The sequence below is a fragment of the Tetranychus urticae genome, chromosome 2 (assembly GCF_039701765.1).
Source record: "Tetranychus urticae isolate SD_2017Ah chromosome 2, NJAU_TeUrti_SD_1.0, whole genome shotgun sequence".
Taxonomy (NCBI): Eukaryota; Metazoa; Arthropoda; class Arachnida; order Trombidiformes; family Tetranychidae; genus Tetranychus; species Tetranychus urticae.
This window is the reverse complement of record NC_142959.1, coordinates 7,913,149-7,933,980: the sequence shown is the minus strand read 5'-3', so window position 1 is coordinate 7,933,980 and position 20,832 is coordinate 7,913,149. Positions and strand designations below refer to the sequence as shown.

The 20,832-nt window shown below is 31.8% G+C and overlaps 5 protein-coding genes and 3 long non-coding RNA genes across 10 annotated transcripts; 5 read left to right on the top strand and 3 right to left on the bottom strand.

Moving 5' to 3' along the window:
- The first annotated feature begins 88 nt into the window (after window positions 1-88).
- On the top strand, window positions 89-3,260 carry LOC107367901 (uncharacterized). 3 transcript variants are annotated; one of them, XM_015935656.3, is made up of 8 exons: window positions 411-1,467; window positions 1,535-1,608; window positions 1,743-1,874; window positions 1,952-2,198; window positions 2,291-2,308; window positions 2,404-2,528; window positions 2,597-2,677; window positions 2,794-3,260. In XM_015935656.3, exons 1-8 carry the CDS (start codon window positions 1,272-1,274, stop codon window positions 2,920-2,922), a joined length of 1,002 nt encoding a protein of 333 aa, XP_015791142.1. In that variant the 5' UTR covers window positions 411-1,271; the 3' UTR covers window positions 2,923-3,260. The 3 variants fall into 3 exon arrangements, with proteins under 3 accessions (XP_089123103.1, XP_015791142.1, XP_015791141.1); XM_015935655.3 differs by having other exon boundaries at window positions 2,288-2,308; XM_089266977.1 differs by lacking the exon at window positions 2,291-2,308 and having other exon boundaries at window positions 89-1,467.
- Window positions 2,310-6,354, bottom strand: LOC107367898 (uncharacterized). Its single transcript, XM_015935652.3, has 3 exons — window positions 5,185-6,354; window positions 3,518-5,110; window positions 2,310-3,457 (listed from the first exon to the last, which is right to left on the bottom strand). The coding sequence occupies exons 1-3, from the start codon at window positions 5,888-5,890 to the stop codon at window positions 3,258-3,260; spliced, it is 2,499 nt and encodes an 832-aa protein (XP_015791138.1). The 5' UTR covers window positions 5,891-6,354; the 3' UTR covers window positions 2,310-3,257.
- Window positions 6,048-7,817, bottom strand: LOC149093801 (casein kinase I-like). Its single transcript, XM_089266979.1, has 2 exons — window positions 6,920-7,817; window positions 6,048-6,545 (listed from the first exon to the last, which is right to left on the bottom strand). The coding sequence occupies exons 1-2, from the start codon at window positions 7,815-7,817 to the stop codon at window positions 6,466-6,468; spliced, it is 978 nt and encodes a 325-aa protein (XP_089123105.1). The 3' UTR covers window positions 6,048-6,465.
- LOC107367905 (uncharacterized) lies at window positions 6,472-8,042 on the top strand. Its single transcript, XR_003083340.2, has 3 exons — window positions 6,472-6,610; window positions 6,870-7,276; window positions 7,355-8,042. It is a non-coding gene; the product is annotated as an uncharacterized LOC107367905 (long non-coding RNA).
- Window positions 7,933-10,207, bottom strand: LOC107367899 (meiotic recombination protein DMC1 homolog). The gene is made up of 8 exons (XM_015935653.3): window positions 9,900-10,207; window positions 9,742-9,834; window positions 9,539-9,675; window positions 9,338-9,432; window positions 9,051-9,141; window positions 8,885-8,982; window positions 8,599-8,811; window positions 7,933-8,494 (listed from the first exon to the last, which is right to left on the bottom strand). Exons 1-8 carry the CDS (start codon window positions 10,035-10,037, stop codon window positions 8,292-8,294), a joined length of 1,068 nt encoding a protein of 355 aa, XP_015791139.1. The 5' UTR covers window positions 10,038-10,207; the 3' UTR covers window positions 7,933-8,291.
- Window positions 10,208-10,261: 54 nt separating this feature from the next.
- Window positions 10,262-12,493, top strand: LOC107367900 (meiotic recombination protein DMC1 homolog). The gene is made up of 8 exons (XM_015935654.3): window positions 10,262-10,612; window positions 10,677-10,769; window positions 10,836-10,972; window positions 11,080-11,174; window positions 11,367-11,457; window positions 11,526-11,623; window positions 11,708-11,920; window positions 12,025-12,493. Exons 1-8 carry the CDS (start codon window positions 10,475-10,477, stop codon window positions 12,225-12,227), a joined length of 1,068 nt encoding a protein of 355 aa, XP_015791140.1. The 5' UTR covers window positions 10,262-10,474; the 3' UTR covers window positions 12,228-12,493.
- Window positions 12,494-15,102: 2,609 nt separating this feature from the next.
- On the top strand, window positions 15,103-17,626 carry LOC149093800 (uncharacterized). The gene is made up of 4 exons (XR_016198330.1): window positions 15,103-15,363; window positions 15,831-16,328; window positions 16,451-16,681; window positions 16,878-17,626. It is a non-coding gene; the product is annotated as an uncharacterized LOC149093800 (long non-coding RNA).
- Window positions 17,627-18,278: 652 nt separating this feature from the next.
- On the top strand, window positions 18,279-20,005 carry LOC149093799 (uncharacterized). Its single transcript, XR_016198332.1, has 7 exons — window positions 18,279-18,417; window positions 18,514-18,571; window positions 18,932-19,055; window positions 19,267-19,342; window positions 19,457-19,496; window positions 19,587-19,648; window positions 19,868-20,005. It is a non-coding gene; the product is annotated as an uncharacterized LOC149093799 (long non-coding RNA).
- The last annotated feature ends 827 nt before the right edge of the window (window positions 20,006-20,832 follow it).

Genomic DNA, 20,832 nt, shown 5'->3' with positions numbered 1-20,832 from the left:
GAGAGTGTGTACGAGAGTGAGTAACTTGAAAAGATAGAAAGGGAAAGAGAAAGGGAAAGGGAGAAAAAGATGATGATGAGTTTTTACCTGAAAAAAAAAGATTGTAGATGTTTTATTTTGAACTTTGTCTCTAAGTGTGTTTTCAAGCAAAGCAGAGTTACTGTGAAGATGTAAAGGAAAGGACAAAAAAAGGATTCTCTATAAAGAACCACTTCTCATTGAGATATTTTTCCAGGAATTGGGTTTCCCCAAATTTGCCCCTTTGGCCCACTATTACCCTTTATATATTTGCTCCCTCTTGTGTTTTCATTTCTGTCATTTCGCCCTCTTCTCACAAATCTTTCTTGCTTTCCTTGTTTTCTTTCCTTCATCTTGTCCTCACTTTTTGTCTTCCTTTCTCTTTCTCTCTCTTCAACTCGCTTTCTTAGCCCATTAATGGATCAAGGGAAAGGGTCTATTCTGTATGAACCCTCCTCAGTTTATTGATTCATTCCGATTCTCAAACTACCTCACAGGCTGAAACTTTTGCTCATTTCAAACATTCTCATCTGAAAAGTTCCTCTCGAAAAGATTTAAGACTGAAAAAATGTTCCTTTTCTTGGAAAACATCTCATAAAACTCCTTATTATTATCACGATCATTATTATGATCATCTTATATCATCAACTACATTTACTTTGTTATAATTCAATTTTATCCCTCTTTTTCAACATATTTTCAGATTGATTCAACTCACTAACTGTAACAAATTGCTTTACATTTCATCTAAAACTATCAATCAATTGAATTACTTATAATATTTGAAAGACAAAAACAAAATTATATTTTTTCTGTATCAACATCGACCCAATTTGAGTAAAATTTCAATCATCGCTAGATTGGGATACAAGTTAAAAACATTACTCTTGTTACACTATCGTTTGGCAGGATATTGACTAGGTTGATTCAAATTACGATCATAGTATTATCTATCAAGCTCAAAGGTAATTTTACTAATTAGTTGATCAACGTCTACAATTATTCAATGAGTATGGAAGAAGTAAATTGCAGAAAGTTGATTACAATAAAAGTTGATTGTTGAAACCAAGAAAAGCTTCCAAGAGCAATCGCAATGAGCTGAAATCGATTTTTTGATAGGTTAAGATTAGAGTGAGATGATCATCTATTGCTTTAGTATCAATTGTTTTGTGCTCATCCAATTCTTAAAATTCAATTTTTTGAAATTCAGAGAAACCTCAGCCTGATTTGATTTGTTTGTTTTATAATATAAAATGGCTGTTAAATCAGGTTGGTGGACTAAACCTAAAGGTCGATCTGGTAAAGCTCCCTATGAATTGAGTACAGGTAAAAGTGTTATTATACTCGGTGTTATTGTTGCTTGTTTTGCCATTCTATGGCCAAAAATATTCTACCCAATGATTGAAGTTGCTCTTCGTTCACCAAAGCCTCGCTCTGCTGATAATTTAGGTAATATCAATTGCAATTTAAAACCTTTATCCAATCTTTAATTGTTTCATTTACTATTACAATATAGCAATGGTTCATCCAAGAGTCCGCCAACATGTTATGAGAGATATGAGATACCAAAAACAAGGTTCAGTTAATCAGGTAATAAGAAATAAAAATAAGGAAGAAACCAATGTTTTTGTTATTTTTTATAATCATGATTTTGATTGCTTTATTTGTGGAATCTGAATCAATTTTTCTATTCATGATATTCACTTTAACTGCTATTTTTACAGCCTTTCATTGGAGCTTCATCGAGATCAACAATTGGCCAAATGAAGTCGAAAGAATCTGGAGGAATTTTCAATTTATTAATGCCTTTTTACACCATCGGGTTATTTGTGGTCTTCCTGTATACTATCTTAAAGGTGAGATCAATTTGATTGAAATCATTTCACGGTTGCATTTTATCAACAATTTTATTGTTTTTTATTGATTTGAATAGTTCATGAGCAAAGATGATGATAGATTCGATGATAGGTTTGATGATCCAGATGAGATTGACGAAGACTCGATTGAAAACGATAAACCAATTGTTAAGGACTTCCAGATGGATCCTGATTACAGGAAATTTGTTTTCAGTGAGGAATATGATGAACATGGTGATAATATCAAACGAAAAGTAAATAGTCAGAGACTAAAAAAGCGAGTACGAAACGATAAACAAAGCGCAGCCAAAAACACTGTACAAGGTAAGTAAACTTGAAAATCTTTCCTGTTAATGTTCAATTGTAATTTACTGATCAACAAATTTGTTCTTTTTGACACTTAACTTGAAAAGAAGAATCGATAGACTTGAAAAGTGAGTATCATTAATGAGTAATATGTTATTGTACAAAATTTATATTGTATTAGCATTTTATGCTCATACTTATGGTTTTACTTTCAATTATACAGAAGATGAACAAATATGTGAGCTTAAAAAACGTTTACAAGTAACAGAAGATGCAATGGAGCGTATATTAAAACAAATTGGTTCCCTTAGTCAGATGCTTGAGGCCAAAGGACTTTTAATGAGCGAGGTAAGATATGAAATTGCTGTCTTGCGTCATGGTTAAATCTGAATGTTATAATGAAATTTTTCCTTTAGATCTCAAATTTGACTGGATATAAAGAAACAGAGGAAATTTACCACAGCGAAGATGAAATAAACACGAAATTGGACAAGAATGTAAGTTTGTTTAAGGCAAATAGATGGCACAATATTGAAGTATTAGATTATCAGAATATTGGTTAGACTATCATGAAGTTTTTGTTAATTGTAAACTGTTTTCTGTGTGCTAATAGGGCGATGATGATCACTTGACATCTGGCGATTCCGTTTATAGCAGTGAAAACCAATATAAATCATCCACTGACTACGATTCTGATACGTCCTTATCAACAACGTCGTCGAAATTTGAACTAGAAGAATGAAACGAGCTTGGTTTATTACGAGTTGATTATTATATTAACGACCAGCTTTAACGAATTTTTGCATCCCAGTGCGAATTTTTTTTCCAAAACTTAAAGACTGAGTTCAAAAGATTGATGGATTTCTGATTGGAATGAAGAATGGCGGTGAACGTTTGATGCAGCATAACGAGCAAATACGAAATTTTCCATTTGTTTGTCTTTGACCAATACAATCTCGCAATGAGGTGAAAGTTTAAAGACACTGAGATAAGCATAATTAATTGAAGCCAAAGATATCTCGTAGAATTGTTGTTAATTATGTTGATTAGAGAAACAAATAAATATGGTTTAATGTTTCACCATGTATCACAAGGTTCTTGTTTAACGGTAGCGCTCATTGCCTGTTTCAATTCTGTTCCCAGAACAACTCTGCATTCTTCAATTTCAAATTCCTCTTTTATGCGGCTTTCGTAAAATGCTTTGCACTTGAGTTTGTAACTCTTTAGACAGTTGAGAGCTCGTATAGATAAAGGTTCATCATAATACCTACTCAAATCTGTGGAAGAAAAAAAAAGATTAAAATCTTGTAATTTAAACACGCATGTAGATTACAAACCTTTAAGATCGGAAATATCTTCAGAAATTTCATCATAATGACCCATTTCGAGATGATTACGTTTTATGATTCTGGGGACAAGAGCTTTACAGATTTTACAATTAATATAAGTGGCATTAGCGTGTTTCCAAAAATGCCTCTTAAATGCTTTCCAACTGATGTGATGATAGTTAGCGGTACCAGTCAATTGATTTGCTCTTTCACAAATTGGACAAATAATTCGTGCATATCGAGATGCCTGCTCTGCTGACATCTGGTCACTTTTAAAACGACGAATAAACTGCTCATTGAGAAATTCAGTGATGTAATTGATATGTTTGTTATTATCATCAAGTTCCACACTATCAAATGGATGCTCATTTTCGCAATGTAATTTCAAGTCTCTTATATTGGCACATTCAAAAGTAAGACATTTCGGACAGGTAATTTTATCCAATCCAAGATGTAGCTTCATATGTGTTTGAGCTTCATCAAAGTTAGTAGATGAAAATGTATTGCAAAACAGACAAAAGAAGAGTTCAGATCCTCTTTCTTGGGATGACTTTGGTTCAAAGAGCTCTTCGCCTGGTCTATTTGGAGACGTTGTCACTTCGCTGTCTCTGGCTTTTCTTTTAGCTCTATGTATACGTCTATTCGTACGATTATCTGGTTCTTGCTCTTGTTCTTGTTCCTGTTCCTGTTCCTGTTCGTCAATTGTCATTTCTTCTATGTAAGGATCTCCACAAATAGTTTCCGCATCAGACCCACTGTCTTGTTCGGCATCACCAGGCTCTTTTCTTTTTTGCCTTTTTCCCGCTTTCCAATTTGCCGGTCCGACAAAGACAGATTTTTTGATTCTACTCGATAAATTTTTAGGATCTTTTTCAGATGGTTTCTTGCTACTTTTGGGTACTGGGTTGGTACCAGGCCTCACAGGTTGACCCATTATCGTTTTACTTGCTTCTTCTTTTTCATCAAGGGCTACAATAAATTTTATATACCTAACTGTGGATTCAATAGAGCTATGAATGGCTCTGAAATGACTATCAATAGCTTTTGAGCTGCCAAGAAAGTCACATTCAGAGCATTTGAATGAACTTGTAGTACCATGCTTGTGCTTTAGATGAGATTCTATTGAAACTCTGCTAAGTTGAGCTCCATCAGCACATATTGTACATTTAAACATATTTCGAGCGGAATGCTTGCTTCCAGTTAAAGCCACCGGTGTAAATAATGCTGCACTCTGCTCAGGTCTGAATCCTCTAATTCTTCTTGCGAAACTCAATTCCTCCTCTCCATCATCATCATCATCATCTTTGTCAAATTCAGGCTCTTGAAAGCGAACAGAGGGTTTTGATGTCGATTTTCGCGCTTTACTTGAATCAGATTGTTTCTTTGCTATTCTGAGTCCTTTTACAGCGAACAATCTTTCCCTTGTAGTCTCCTCTTTCCCAGTATCTTGTCGGTTTTGATTTTCATTTTCGTCATCAGAAAAAATTTCTGCAACAGGTTCATCAACAGGAGTCATATCGACATCGTCATCATCTTTGGTACCGATGCCATGGAGTTCATTGACGATAGCATCTAATTCGAGATCTTCATCATCCAAAGCTTCTATAACAATAACAATAAAGGAAAGAAAATTAGTTGAGATTGAAAACAGAAAAAAGTTAAAGCGATAAACAAACCTTCAGCATTCTTTTCGTCGGCTTCTTCTATCTCTGGTAAAGGATCAACATATTTATCAAACAAACATAAACTGAAGTCGGGGTGAACTTTACAAATATGAAAAAAAACAACGTGAGGGACAAGAGAAACAAAATCACAATAAAGACATTGATACTTTGGAGATTCCTTGGGTGATGCAATAACTCTATCAACTCGACAATTAGACCAATGGACCGTTTCACTTGGCAGTGGACCATTTACAATTTGCTTACAAACAAGCACTTTACATAATCCAATCGAACCTTCCCCTGATAGAGTGGTTTGATATTTATTGCCATGAATATTTGCTTGATGGAGAAGAACATGAGGAATGCTGGTCCCTCGGTAAACACAAGAGTTACACTGAAAATTTCTGAACCCATGATGTGTCAAAATGTGATCAATAAGTCCTTCTGTTCGTTCATAGGATTTGTTTTCACCAGAATAGTAATAGCAGTAAATGCAGTAAGCATTCTCTCCTTTGTGTCTTGCCTCAAGATGCCTCATGAAACTTGCAGGATCATCAGAAGTGAAAAAACATCGATTACGATAGAAGCTGCATTTGAACAATTTGGTGAGTTTCCTTTCGACTGGGGTCATTTGATCGATACTGTCGATAACTGGAACATTTCCACGATATTTTTTATCAGGATTTTCCGAGATTTCGTCATTATCTGAGGCTGTCATGGTATATTGTTTAGGTTGAGGCAGCAAGGATGAATACAAACACGTACAAACATATGATATCGCGTTGAGGCTTCGTCTGTTTGAGCCTCGAAGAAATAATGTTAAAACACGTTCAATATGATAGCAAAACTTTAAAATCAAGATCAATTCGAAGTCAAAAAAGTAGAAAAGTAGTGCAACACGAATTTCAGTTCATGAGCTTTGTTTAATTTTTGGAAAAGTCTAGGAGAAAATTAAATGAACATGTTATGAAAAAAGATGGACATAAATATATGAAAAGAGAGATTATGATTACATTAGCTATCTAAAAAAGCAAACAAGGAACACAAATAACAATTAAATGTTTAAATAAGGGCCAGATAATTTGAGATAATCTATTTGAATTAAGATTTCAAATAAACCAACAATTAAAAAAAGCCAAATACAAATGTAAAGCAAATATTCCGCCACATTGTGAGGGGTGGTCTCCATATTGCGATCTTGAGGAGAAGAACGAGTTAGCAAAATGAGTCAATTTTTAGGTTTGCTAATGAATCTTGTAAACTGAATTCGGTGTTGATCCAATTTGATTGTCATTAAATTATCCCTGGTTGCGAAAACTTTCTATCCTCCAATCTTTCCTTCTCTGATATTCTTTTATGCCAATCGTAAACACCTGAAGAGAAACAACAAAAGACCAAAAAATGTATAAATACCATTTCCATGATAACCTTTTTCAAGGTAAGTTTAAGCTGTTTCAATATTATCTGTGTACAAATTTGTTAAACACTGTAACTCTAGCTAACATTATTGAAACTTTCACCTTTAAATGTATATGATTAGAGTTTAGTTAATTAGTTTAGATATTCAATAGTATACCAGCTGACGTAATACCTGCTGAAAGTTATATTCAACTTGATAATGCTTTTTATGCAAAGATAAGCAAATGACGCATATTTGATGATATTTAAAACTTTTTTTCTATTTTTTTCAATTTTAGGTTTACGTAAGAAAAGAAATTTGAATCTAGAACTGATTTTATTAACTTACCATCTTCGACAAACATGCGGTTAAAAAGATCACTGAAGAGCTTTTTGAGATAGCTATAATCTGGATCCTCGGCGAAATCGAGTCGTCTAACATATCTTAAATAAGTTGCGAATTCCTCTGGAAATCCGTCACAAAGGAGTTCTATTGCCACCAATCTCTTTATCTCTCCGATTTTTCGATACCTTTCTCTGACGTCATCAACAACTAAACCTTGCCAAGGAAGTTTTGACTTGAGGAAAAGAATAAAAATGTAACCTAAAGCTTCTAAATCATCTCGACGACTTTGCTCTTTGCCCATATGCGTGTTTATTGACATATATCGAGCTGTTCCAGTCAGTGGTTTCCCCGCTCGGAAAGGTATGTGTTTACCTGTTTCTTGATCAATATATTCTTTGCTTAGTCCAAAATCAACTAAATGTATTGTATCTGCCTTAGATGATTTAGGTCGACCAAGGAGAAAATTTTCTGGTTTAATATCTCTATAGATGAGTTTACGACTATGAATATGCTCGATCCGTGATATCATTTGTAGAGCACATTGGATGGTTGTTTTGATTGATAACTTTCGATCACATAAATTAAACATTTCTTCTAAGTTTGGTCCGAGAAGGTCCATTACTAATGCTATGAACTGTCCACATGGACCAAAATAATGTATCCTTGGAATTCCTTCACCGACTCCAATCATCCGATAAAAACGATATTCCAATGGAAGTGTTGGCACTTTACATTTCATTAATTCAAATTTGATTGCCACTGGTTCACCAGTTAATAAATTTTTACCCACACGTAATTCACCGAAATTGCCAGCTCCTAATTTCTTGCCAACTCTGTAATTTGTTCCAACCATGAGAACTTCATGTTCGACTTCTTCTAATGATGAACTTTTTCTAGCCATTTGATGGTTTCACTTTACTTGTACAAAAAAACAGCTTAATTATTTTCCCCGTTTTCACATTTCCTTATTGATATGCATATTCACTGTCGATTGTAACAATTAATGCGATTTATCATTATCCCTTTTATTGTTGTTTTTTATTTATACTTCAAACAAAATGGTTTTGATTGTTACAATCTGCACATTAATTTTTCTAAGGTTGAAATAATAATTAACTCAAGTTACATTTCACTGCAATTATTTACACTTTGAATTGTTCTACCGTTTGTAACTTTACATGGTGAGTTTATTTATGTTATGTAAGTTAATGATAAATGTACAATAATTTTGATATCAGAAGAAAAATGTTGATTAGAATTTTGTAAATTTGAATTAATAATCCTTTCTATAAATTATTTTTCCGATTCCAACTGGCTTAAGACAAATTCAATTGATTTAACGATACCATTGGTCATATAATTAACAAATTAAATTTTAGGCATCTTTAGCGTCTGCGATTCCACCTTCCGTTATAGCAAATGTTGCTTCACTTTCTGGTTGGTCTGGGCTATCATATATTTTAGCAATCCTGTTTTCTCCTCTACCTTTTCTTAAAGATATTCGTGTTGTTGATGCATGGGCTAAAATATGACCACCAATTGGTTTCTTTGGATCAGCTTGAAAGGTCATTCCAGCACCTTTATTATACAACATAGAAAAATAGTAGAAAAAAGCAAAAATAAGAATGGATTCAACATATTTCTTTGAGAAAAAATTTACTAATAATGAACAATTAACTTACCAGGATCTGCTGTCATTTGATTTGTAATAAAAACAGCTACGTTATATTCTTCACTCAATTTTTGTAAACGAGCCAGAAATTGAGCTAACTTTTGTTGACGATCTGCTAATTCTCCACGTCCACTGTAGTCAACTCTGAATAAAGCCATAACTGAATCAACAACAATCAATTTGAAGGCACCTTTTGACTCAAATAAAATATCTGTTGCTTGCTCTAAAATGGAAAGAAAGAAAAATGTTAATATGTATTGTAACTGAATAAATTATGTTCCAAAATATAATATTACCTATTATCTCGTATTGATGTTCACTGGTATATGCTCGTACATAGAGTACATTGTCAAGAGCAGTTTTTTCATCCATTTCAAATCTTCCAGCAATTTGTCTGTAAATAGAATAAAATAAAATGAATACAATTTTGGATAAACTTTAATATGATAGATGTTCATTTACTTTAAACGTTCTGGCCGAAATGTATTCTCAGTGTCTACGAATATTGCTTTGCCTCCAGGAAATCCATTTTCACCTTGTAATTGGCAAGTAACTATAGCAAGTATAAGATAGAAAGCGATATAAAAGGAATAGATATAAGAGATAAAAATTTTGAATCGATTGAATAAATCCACAAGGAATCAAATGTAAAAAATAGCAAACGCCGTGGCTTGTGTATCGAAAATATTATATGCTTATACACTTAAACTTGTTAGAAAATAAAAATAAATAATGACTTATTCACTTACCACACAATGTATGACTTAACTGCGTTTTCCCACATCTGAACTCACCAAAGACTTCCGTGATTGACATACTTTCAATTCCACCTCCTAAGAGACGACTTTTGATGAAAATTGATTAATTAAAAAAAGGTAGACAAAATAAAAAGAATAAATCATGTGTTGAATTGGAAGATAACTAATTGTCCTTTATTAAATTATACTTACTCCAAATCTGTAGAGCCAGTAGATACTTTAAAAACAGCTTGTCTTTTCAAGCTTTGCTCGAAAGCCGTTTTGAACTTATTGGGTGAAGCCTTGGCCACAGCTTCACGAATTTTATCAACTTTAGCATCACTTAGTCCCTAAAACGCAGGACAGTAAACACAATAAATAAATCAAATAGGTAAATTTTCTTCCAATCTACAAACCTTTAATGCACATAATTTTTTCCTGGTACACATTTGGATTCCAGTTATTGTATAGATACCAGCCGCTTTGAGTTTTTTTAGATCAGCTACATTCTAATTGGACAAGTAAGAGTGGGTTGATTTATATTGTAAAATTAAATTTTAAAAATTGTACTTACCACTCCATAATCAGCTAATTTGTCCACATCACCACTGATTTCTTCGTCAAATCTGGATTGAGATTCAGTATCAGTGTCAACATCTTCAGCAAAACTTTCAGCTTGTGAAGCTGAAGCTGCTTTCTTTGCTCGAGACATTTTCTAAAAATGCTTTATCACCAACAAGTAATTATTAAACAAATCAAAATTAAAATTTTTGAAACAATAAATAATTAATTAGGCAAAGTTAATTAATAATAAATAAGTTAAATAATATTGTAGCAGAAAGAAGCTCTCGATAAGAATACTGACACAACTCTCACGTTAAAGATGTAGACAAAAGAACAACTTTGACACAAAATATTCTTTTTGTAGAATAAAAATTGAACGCCATTTTATTGCACAATTTGTTTCTTTCAAAACAAAACACTGTCTATGTTAAGCAAAACTGTATAAACTCTGGATCATCGCTCTTTCTACTCTATTTGTTATTTGTTATTTTCAATTATTCTACTTTATCTAATTATCTATTGTTTCAAAAATTTTAATTTTGATTTGTTTAATAATTACTTGTTGGTGATACAACATTTTTAGAAATGTCTCGAGCAAAGAAAGCAGCTTCAGCTTCACAAGCTGAAAGTTTTGCTGACGATGTTGACACTGATACTGATTCACAATCCAGATTTGCCGAAGAAATTAGTGGAGATGTGGACAAATTAGCTGATTATGGAGTGGTAAGTACAATTTTTAACAATTAAGTTTTAATATAAATCAACCCTCTCTTACTTGTCTAATTAGAATGTAGCTGATCTAAGAAAGCTCAAAGCGGCTGGCATCTATACAATAACTGGAATCCAAATGTGTACAAGGAAAAAATTATGTGCATTAAAGGTTTGTAAATTGAATGAAAATCAACCTATTTGATTTATTTATTGTGTTGACTGTCTTATGTTTTAGGGACTTAGTGATGCTAAAGTTGACAAAATTCGAGAAGCTGTGGCCAAGGCTTCACCCAATAAGTTCAAAACGGCTTTTGAGCAAAGCTTGAAAAGACAAGCTGTATTCAAAGTATCTACTGGCTCTACAGATTTGGAGTAAGTATAATTTAATAAAGAACAATTAGTTATCTTTCAATTTAGCACATGATTTATTCTTTTTATTTTGTCTACCTTTTTTTTAATTAATCAATTTTCATCAAAAGTCGTCTCTTAGGAGGTGGAATTGAAAGTATGTCAATCACGGAAGTCTTTGGTGAGTTCAGATGTGGGAAAACGCAGTTAAGTCATACATTGTGTGGTAAGTGAATAAGTCATTATTTATTTTTTATTTCTAACAAGTTCAAGTGTTTAAGCATATAATATTTGCGATACATAAGCTACGGCGTTTGCTGTTTTTTACATTTGATTCCTTGTGGATTTATTAAATCGATTCAAAATTTTTATCTCTTATATTATATCTTTTCCTTTTATATCGCTTTCTATTTTATAGTTACTTGCCAATTACAAGGTGAAAATGGATTTCCTGGAGGCAAAGCAATATTCGTAGACACTGAGAATACATTTCGGCCAGAACGTTTAAAGTAAATGAACATCTACCATAGCAAAGTTTATACAAAGTTGTATTCATTTAATTTTATTTTATTTACAGACAAATTGCTGGAAGATTTGAAATGGATGAAAAAGCTGCTCTTGACAATGTTCTCTATGTAAGAGCATATACCAGTGAACATCAATACGAAATAATAGGTAATATTATATTTTGGAAAATAATTTATTCAGTTACAATACAATGCAAAACATATTAACAATTTTCTTTCTTTCCATTTTTAGAGCAAGCAACAGATATTTTGTTCGAGTCAAAAGGTGCCTTTAAATTGATTGTTGTTGATTCAGTCATGGCTTTATTCAGAGTTGACTATAGTGGACGTGGAGAATTAGCAGATCGTCAACAAAAGTTAGCTCAATTTCTGGCTCGTTTACAAAAATTGAGTGAAGAATATAACGTAGCTGTTTTTATTACAAATCAAATGACAGCAGATCCTGGTAAGTTAATTGTTCATTATTAGTAAATTTTTTCTCAAAGAAATATGTTGAATCCATTCTTATTTTTGCTTTTTTCTACTATTTTTCTATGTTTTATAATAAAGGTGCTGGAATGACCTTTCAAGCTGATCCAAAGAAACCAATTGGTGGTCATATTTTGGCTCATGCATCAACAACACGAATATCTTTAAGAAAAGGTAGAGGAGAAACCAGGATTGCTAAAATATATGATAGCCCAGATCAACCAGAAAGCGAAGCAACATTTGCTATAACGGAAGGTGGAATTGCAGACGCTAAAGATGCCTAAAATTTAATTTGTTAATTTTATTGGCTTATGGTATCGTAAATCAATTGACTTCGTTGAAAGCCAGCCGAAATTTGCAAAAATAATTTATCCTATGCGAAAATTCTAATCATCATTTGTCTTCTGGTATCAAAATTATTATTCATTCATCGTTAACTTTTCAAAAAATTATATGAATCCAATCTATGCACACCCAATTCAAGAAATTCCTGAAAACAATATTTCATCCATTTATATTGCTATTACGAATAAAATTATTTATTTCGAAATGATTCAGACTGGTTAACTGTCCATTCTATTGATTTTTGTTTTTCTATTATCATCCGATTTTCAAAGATAAATGTTTTTTCTTTTCGATGGATAATTCATCAATTTCATCTTCTTCTTCATTCTCATTCTCATTCTCATCCTATTCCAATTTCTTTACTTATCCATTTCTTTCTTTTTGTCTAACTTGAATCTCTCTTTCTCCTTGTTTCTCACATTAAGCTATTACTGTGTAACAGAATGTGATCAACTTCTAACTTTGGACAAGGCGAGAAAAGATAAAAACCTTCATCATCATCATCGACATCATCAGCATCTTCTATTTCCTCTCTTTTTCTTCTGTCTAACTTTCTCTTTTAATATCAATGACTCTTGAAGGATAACCTTCTGAAACCAAACCTTCGTTTAACCACCCATGTCCTCAGGAGACTTAAATGAGATTTGCTTGACTTTTTACCTACAGAATCAATACTAACTTCTTGATATATATTTTTCTCCTCTTCAACTTTTTTTTTCTCTCCTTCGATTTTTTTTCTTCTTCTAATTCAGAGTTTTGTCTCCAACCTAAATCTTCTTCATGTTATATTCTGTCGACTCTTTCTTACAAAATCATATAACTACATAACCAGCATCCTAATGTGGACAAACTAAGTCATCTTCACCTTCATCCACCAAGTAAGTCTAAAATGTTTTACCTTATTCAATGTTTCACTTTAACACTGACCAAACCACGTTAATACTTTCTCTTTCTTCATTCAATATATATTCTATTCCCAATCTCCCCTTTCTCTCCCTCCCACTTGGCTTCATCTCATCTATTCTTCTTTACAGTTAAATGGACATATAAGGAAAGATGCTTTCGATCATCATGTTTATCCAACTTTTGTCTCCTTCCTTTTCTAATGGTCACGTGAAGGAGGACTACTTGGTCAACAATAAAGCAAAGATGAGAAGGAAAAAAAAGACTCAACAAAATATAAGATGATTGTTATGCTCTTGTTCACACACATTTATACACATTATATATATTGGTATATTGGCATGATCTTTGAGACAAAAAGAGGATGATGTTGATATCAGAGGAGCAAGAAAAAGAGTTCAGATGAAAAGAAAGCAAAGGATATAAAGTCTCAAGAAGTGAAACAAAAGAAACCAAGTTGATTGGAAGTTTTTATTCGCCTTTTTTGCTTTCCTTTTTTTCCCTTCTTTCAGTTTTGTCATCATGTAACTGACTTAGTTTTTCATTGGAACAACGTTAAATAAGTATATTTATATATATATTTGTTTGATATTGTGTATAGCAGATGATTATGTCAAGAGTATTGAAGCAAGTCAAGAAGAGATGTTCCTTTTGAAGATGAGTGAAAAAGAAAGTAGACAGAAAGAAAGCGGAAATGATTCTGAACTGAAAGGTTACATGAATGAAGATGGAGATGAATTAATAACTTTCTACTCTTTTGAGAATATATTACTTTCTCGAAAATAATAAAAGTAAAATTGTTTGGTTGAACATGAAAATAAAGATGTACAATGTAACTATAAATTTAGTCTATTGATGTGTGATTTCCAACAGTGTCAATGGGAATGAACTTGGTAACACAAAACCAACATTTTATCAATTCAAATTTTCCATGTGACGATGAAAATGGTGATAAAAATAAACCAATTAAACAATAAATCAACCAATTTTTCACTTTAAGTTTCAATAACTTCAGAAGACATCAGTAAGCTCAGCAAAAGTTGAAGTAATAACATTGAAGAGATTGAGCCAAATTGATAAACCTTATATAGATCTGGCAACTACCTGGAGAAATGCTTATAACTCCTTGATGATGACAAATTTACACGTAAAATCCACCAAATACTCCAGTCGTTTTATCCAAACAATCTTTTCAATTTTCCCAATCTGTTGGTGACTTGATAGATTACTTGAGATCATTTTAATGGATGATTAACTTGAAATAATAATCAAGTTAATACCATTTCCATAAATGTTGATACTTTCTCGATAATAAATAACTTATTGAAGATGGTAAAGAAGACGAATGTTGTTAGCCAACAACTTGACCATGATTGAAATATCCCATTTAGTAAAAGTATTAGTACGTTGGTTAACTCATAGAAAGCAAAAGAGCAACATAATTTTGTTCATTATCGTCTTCTCATCGTTTATGTTACCTGACAGATGCAATTACCCTTGAACAATCAAAGGAGTAAGTAAAGAAGAAAACGAAAAGGTGAAGAAATTAAAAGAGGAACGAGAAGCGGCAAAAGAAGAGTACATTTGCAGATTTCAAGTGTAATCTTGTATCGATCCATTGGGACACAATTTATTTCACTTGTTTCGGTTTATTTTTTCTCGGCCTTGTTTCTCATGAAAGACAAAAAGATTCATAGTTTGTTTCTTATCAGTTAATCTAACTGAAAATGGTAATGATTGTGGTTTAACGGTTGAACTCAGAGTTCATTTTAAATAGACAGAAAATGTTTACAGAAACATGTGAAAAGTCGCGCCATTTGATGATTAAAAGATAAGATAAGAAAGTTTGATTCTTTTTCTTTTATCCGTTAGCTTATTTTTTTCAACTGTTTTAATCATTGTTGCTTTCTAATGGTTATGGTTAACATTAAATTATGTTGTCAACAGAAGGATTATTAAGAAGTGTTCATGAAACCCAAACTGTGAGTCAGTAATGGATTTCATTTTGTCTTGAAAACAGCTTTAAACAACTTTCGGTGTCTAGTTTTTTTTGCTTTGTTTATTACTTAAATTTTTCAATGTGATTCTTCATTTCGTTTTTTCATTTTTTTATCTTCATTTTACCATGTTCATCATCTTTCCTTGTGTTATTTTGCTCAAGAGATTTACTAGGTAAAGGGTGTTGCGTTTTATTCTTGCCAGTTATCTCATCCGAATGGAGATTAAACAACTGATAAAGATGAAAATGTCCAATGGAAATCTTATAAATCTCCATTGAGATAAGATAGCTGGCAAGAATAAAACGCAACACCCTTTATTAGTATCGTTTAAAATTTTACAATGTATACAATAAAAGAAAATGAGTTTGATGAAAACAAAAACATCTTTGCTCATATTGAATAGTCAATACACTCGGAAATGAGCAAAAATTGTGAACAATCGTCTCCTTAAATTCATTATTAATGACTATGACCAGACAAAATTTTTAAATTGATAAAAATATTCACAATTTGCGGTATTCTCGACTTGACAATCTCGATTTATTGACTTGTCAATGTGCGTAAAGATAATTTTGTTTTCATCAAACTCATTTTCTTTGATTTTTCCTCTTCTAGACTCTTTCATCACCTTTCTTTCAGAGGGATTCAAAAAAACGAGTAAAATTTTGAAATGTGTGTGACCAGAATTATCTTGTCCTCTTGATAACCACATTTAACTTGCAGTTAATGAGAGAAAAAGATTATCAAAGACTCATTAGATTGTTTTGCTGTTTCATGGTGGTTCAGAAAAGTATCAAACCTCGCTTTTACTTGGAATGAAGGATGAGATTACACATGAAACTCGAGACTTCTATCATAAAACTTCAAATTGAAGTGGTCAAGATTATGATGGCCAAAGTGATAATGTGGACGTCTTGAAATTTATTTCTCGAGAGACTTTTTGTTTCGTTTGGTGGTGATGAGCAACATTGATGTGTTATAAATTTTTTATAACAATATATTTACTTATGTAACTGATGCAGAGTTAAAAGGAGTATAAAGAAAATAGATTACAAATAGAAGAGCAACAGGAAAAAGGTAAACAAGAAAAGATCAACCAGAGAAGGAGTGAAGAAGAAGGAAAAGAAAATGATCAATGTAACTATACTTAACCTTTGTTAAATCATTATCATCTTATTTTCTTGTATTCTCTTTCAATTTTGTGACTCAATCTTTTTACATCTTCATCTCTTTCTCTCCTTATATTCCCTCAAACTTAGCCTCCATCAAAAACAATTCCAGGAACAACTGAGCAATCGTGGTTGGTTAACAGCAATAAAGAACATGAAACTCGTCCTTTATATAAATATCATGGAAATAATAAGCTATTCCTGAGCCAATATTTCTCAATCTAAATCATTGGTAACCGTTGGGAGTAAAAGTGATACTTGAGATGAAAAGGAGAAATGATTAGAAGGAAAAAGATATGTACCAAAGAAGTGATTTCCAGGGTAAACTTACTCCTTTTTCATTGAAGTTGATTTGATAGGTTTCAACTCATTCATTTCACATCTTACCTTTTCTGTTACTATTCTGGTCACCTTTTCCCTCTTTTTTTTGCATCACCATGATCGTCATCTTCATTATCGACTTTCTTTTCTTACCTATTTAGTAAACTTATCTTTTTCTTTCTCCCATTCCTTTCAGAAGTTGGATAAGAAAGCAGATAAAAACAAAACAAGATGAAATAAAAGGATGAAAAAACTAAAGAGATTGCATATCTATTTGGATGTGGCGAAAATGTCTCCAAGGAGTTAAGCTAATTAGGAACAAGATTCCAACTTGGATGCTTTACTGAGTTGTAACATCATCATCATCTTCATCAACTAACATCTCTACATTGTTATCTTATTTTTTTTCCTCCTCATTTTGATTTTCTCTTCTGTGTTTCTCAATAGTCTTTATTATACCTCAATATCGATCGCATTTCTTCTCACTCTCTTTCTTTCTCTCTCTGTTCAGCTATTGTATAATTTTATCCATTCAATTGTAACCTACGATCAAACCATAGAGGTCACTTTGAGCTTAATAGATTGGATATTATTTATTATTATGCTGAACCAGATTTAGCTGTTGAACAGAATCCATCTTAATCGATTTCTTTATTCACCTTGCAAACACGATAACCAATGATGACGTTTATTGATGAAATAGATGAGTGAAACGGTTGATCAAAATATCAAATCTGCTAACCATTTAGCTATAAATACATAATTGAGTTATTTGTTTTCTCTCTCTTTCCCATTACTCTTTAACCATTCTTCACCCATTCAACATGCACCAAATTACTAATAACATTACAATTACTTTTCACTTCAACCTAGATAATGTACAAAACACATGCAGCTTAGCCTTTTATTCACTCATGATTAATAACAAATTGAATGCTACAAATTCATATAGATATATACATTGTAGACAAACAAATATTCAGATTACCTGATTTTCTTGGTTAACTGAGTTTCTTTGACTATTGAGGAGAGAACCCAAGATGTTCATGAAAAAAACATTTTTCCTCTCCAACAACCTCAAGTGTTTCAGACTCTGTTATAATAATTTCACCATTATTTAGTCGATAATTTCATCTTGACAATTTTTTTACCTTCCTTTGTTGTATCGTTTAACTCTGATCTCTTTGTTAGCTAAAAACCTCACTCAAACATCTTGACTATTCAACATCTTTGTTATTATTTATTATCTTTTTCCATTTTCTTCTTGCTCATATTCATTATAATCATCAGCATCATTATTATCATCACATTATAATCATCATAATATGTTAACCAAAAAATCTATTTAAACGAAACATCAAATTTCTATTTCATCATTCTCAACCTGTCATTTTTTCATCATTATCAATTGAACAGCATTTCTTCCTATAGAATCCATTTTTAACACCTTTCTTTACACGAGCCATGATACAGAATTGAAATTTGTTTTCCTTGAATCTATTGAGAAACATACAGAGAGAAATCAAATATTAATATGCTGAATGGCAATATCATCTTACAATGGAATCACTTGTTCACACAATTTGACTTGAAAGTAACGATGTTGATGATTGTGTTTGAGTAAAATCAGTTGAAATTGAAACTTTATCCATATTGAATCAGTAAACAATCCTGAAGATAACTGATGAACGGTGAAAACAACTTTTCCTCTTCACATGATCATCAATATTATTTTGGTAAGTCTTCAAAATGATTCCCACAATCCTTTCCAGAATCTAATTTCTCTAAGCTAATCACTTTAACTTTGACTTTTTTTTTCTTCCTCTCAACAGATCAATGTCTATGAATATTGAGCGAGACAAAATACGATAAAGACAAAAATAAACTAATGTGAGTATTTCATGATCAGACACGACATTTATATGTGATGATAACTAAAGTTGATATAACTGTTTTCAATTTCAGATTATCTTGATAGACATGAAAATAACAAAAATGATTCTAATTACAAACAATATCGAGTGAAGAGAAGGAAATGTTAGTTAAATTTAGTCGTTTATCAACATTACATTGACTGTACTTTTACTCTTTTATACTTGACAATTGTTTATTTGATTTGCTTGTGTTGCAAAAACTAGGAAAATAAATCTATTCTTTTCCTCCTCTTTACTTGATATTTACCTTGTTACAAAACCATGTCAATCCAGGTAAATTAGACTTACTATTTTTTTTCTTCTCTTTTTATTCCAGATTCTCACCAGTTCTTTGTCATCATTCATCTCTACCAAAGTTCAACTTGAACCGACTCACTCTTACTGATTTCAACTAGGATTTGAAAGTTGCTGGCAAGCAGGAAAATAATACAAAAAATCAAGTAACATTCAGAATAAAGATACAACCAGGAGGATAGAAATAAAAGGAGAAGAAGAAGATGAAAAAATCTCTTTACTTGTATAACGTGATTCTTAGCCTATTTGTTCTGAACAAATCTGTCTTTACCTTTTTTTTCATCTTCTTCTCCTTTCTTTTTTGCTTTCTTCATCTTCTATTTCTTCCTGGCTCATGGTCCTTTCAATTCCCTAAAGTAACCACGTCAATCGAGATTGAATGAATGAATGATCTTGATGGTATCTCAACTGAAATGAGTTTTGTCTGAAGTAGGTAAAGTATTGATGATAACAAGAGGAGGAAAAAAAAGAAAGACAGAAAAGATGATGATGATGATGGTTTCTCTCTTTTCCCATGTTGAATGTTATATCTTTTTTTTCAATTCAGATTGGAATTGGTGAGGAAAATAATAAGGAACACTTAAGATGTAAGTGAAAACATGAATAAACAATTGTCATTATTGTCAATTTTTTCGTCACATTGAACAAAATAAATTATCTGCAACTTGGAACCCTAGGAAATCAACAATTGAATAACAACACAAAAAATGAGGATCAACCTGGAACATTCAGTTAATTGGTATAAATTTTCTTTCTAACCTTAATTCATCTCTGATTGAATCTTAATCACAACATCAACACTTTATTTCATGATTGAATCAATTTTGAAAATGTAAATTGTTGATGTAAATATTAATGCAAGTTGAGATGCAAAAAAAAGAAGTTAAAGTTTCATCAGTTGAAATCAATTTTATTCAAACATCGAGTAATAATATTTTATTTCATTTCTTTGACACAGAATCAAAAGGAGAAAAAAAGAAACCGTTAACTACCATTGAATTTTGTTGGCAAAGCAAATGTTGGAACTGAATAATTTAAAAATTATGAGAAATCAAGTCAAAATTGAATCACTTATACAATTCTATTAAATTTAACTTTACACATGAAATGGAGGGAAGCACAAAAAAACAGCATTTCACTTGAAAAAAAAAGGTATAAACATAATGTTTTTTGTTCTATTTATTTTATTCAAAGTACATTTCATTCATAAATCAATATTTGGCATTACAGGATAAAGGATATTATCAAATCGCGGAGTAACCTTTGGATGATTTTTGGAAATCGGAGAAACAGCAGCTTCAATGCTGAAATGATTCTTACACAAAAAACTGTTAAACAAAGTGATGTTAATGTGTACATCCTTTTTCCATATTACACTAACAGCTATTAATGTTGATCATATAAATGTACACATCGTAGGATGGCTTATACAATGAAGTGTGATAAGATAAACAGATACAGCAATGGAAAGATAATTTAATCATCATCAGTCAAAGGAATAACATTCAACAGAAGCCAAGGATACAGGGAGAGAAAATTCAAGAATATATATTTATATGAAGAGGAGAGGAAAGAGGAAAAAAGCTAACCCTTGAAAGATGCATAAATTGAAGGCAAAATGGACCAGATCTTAAGTTGGTTAAACTATGCAACAACAGGCAGTGAACAAGGAATCAAGCCAAAGTGGATATCCAATATTCAATATAAAAAAGATTAAGCATATGTCAATCAAAGAGGACTGGGAGTGAAAAATTGTTATTCAATTTAGAGATCATTTCTGAAAATAGATCGTCATTTTGTATTATCTTGAAAAGTTGAGTTGAAAAGTGAACCTTTTTAACCTTTACAACTTAACCAAAGAGAGAGAAACAAAATGTATATTTATTTTTCATAAATAACCTCCATTAATTGAATGAGAATTGT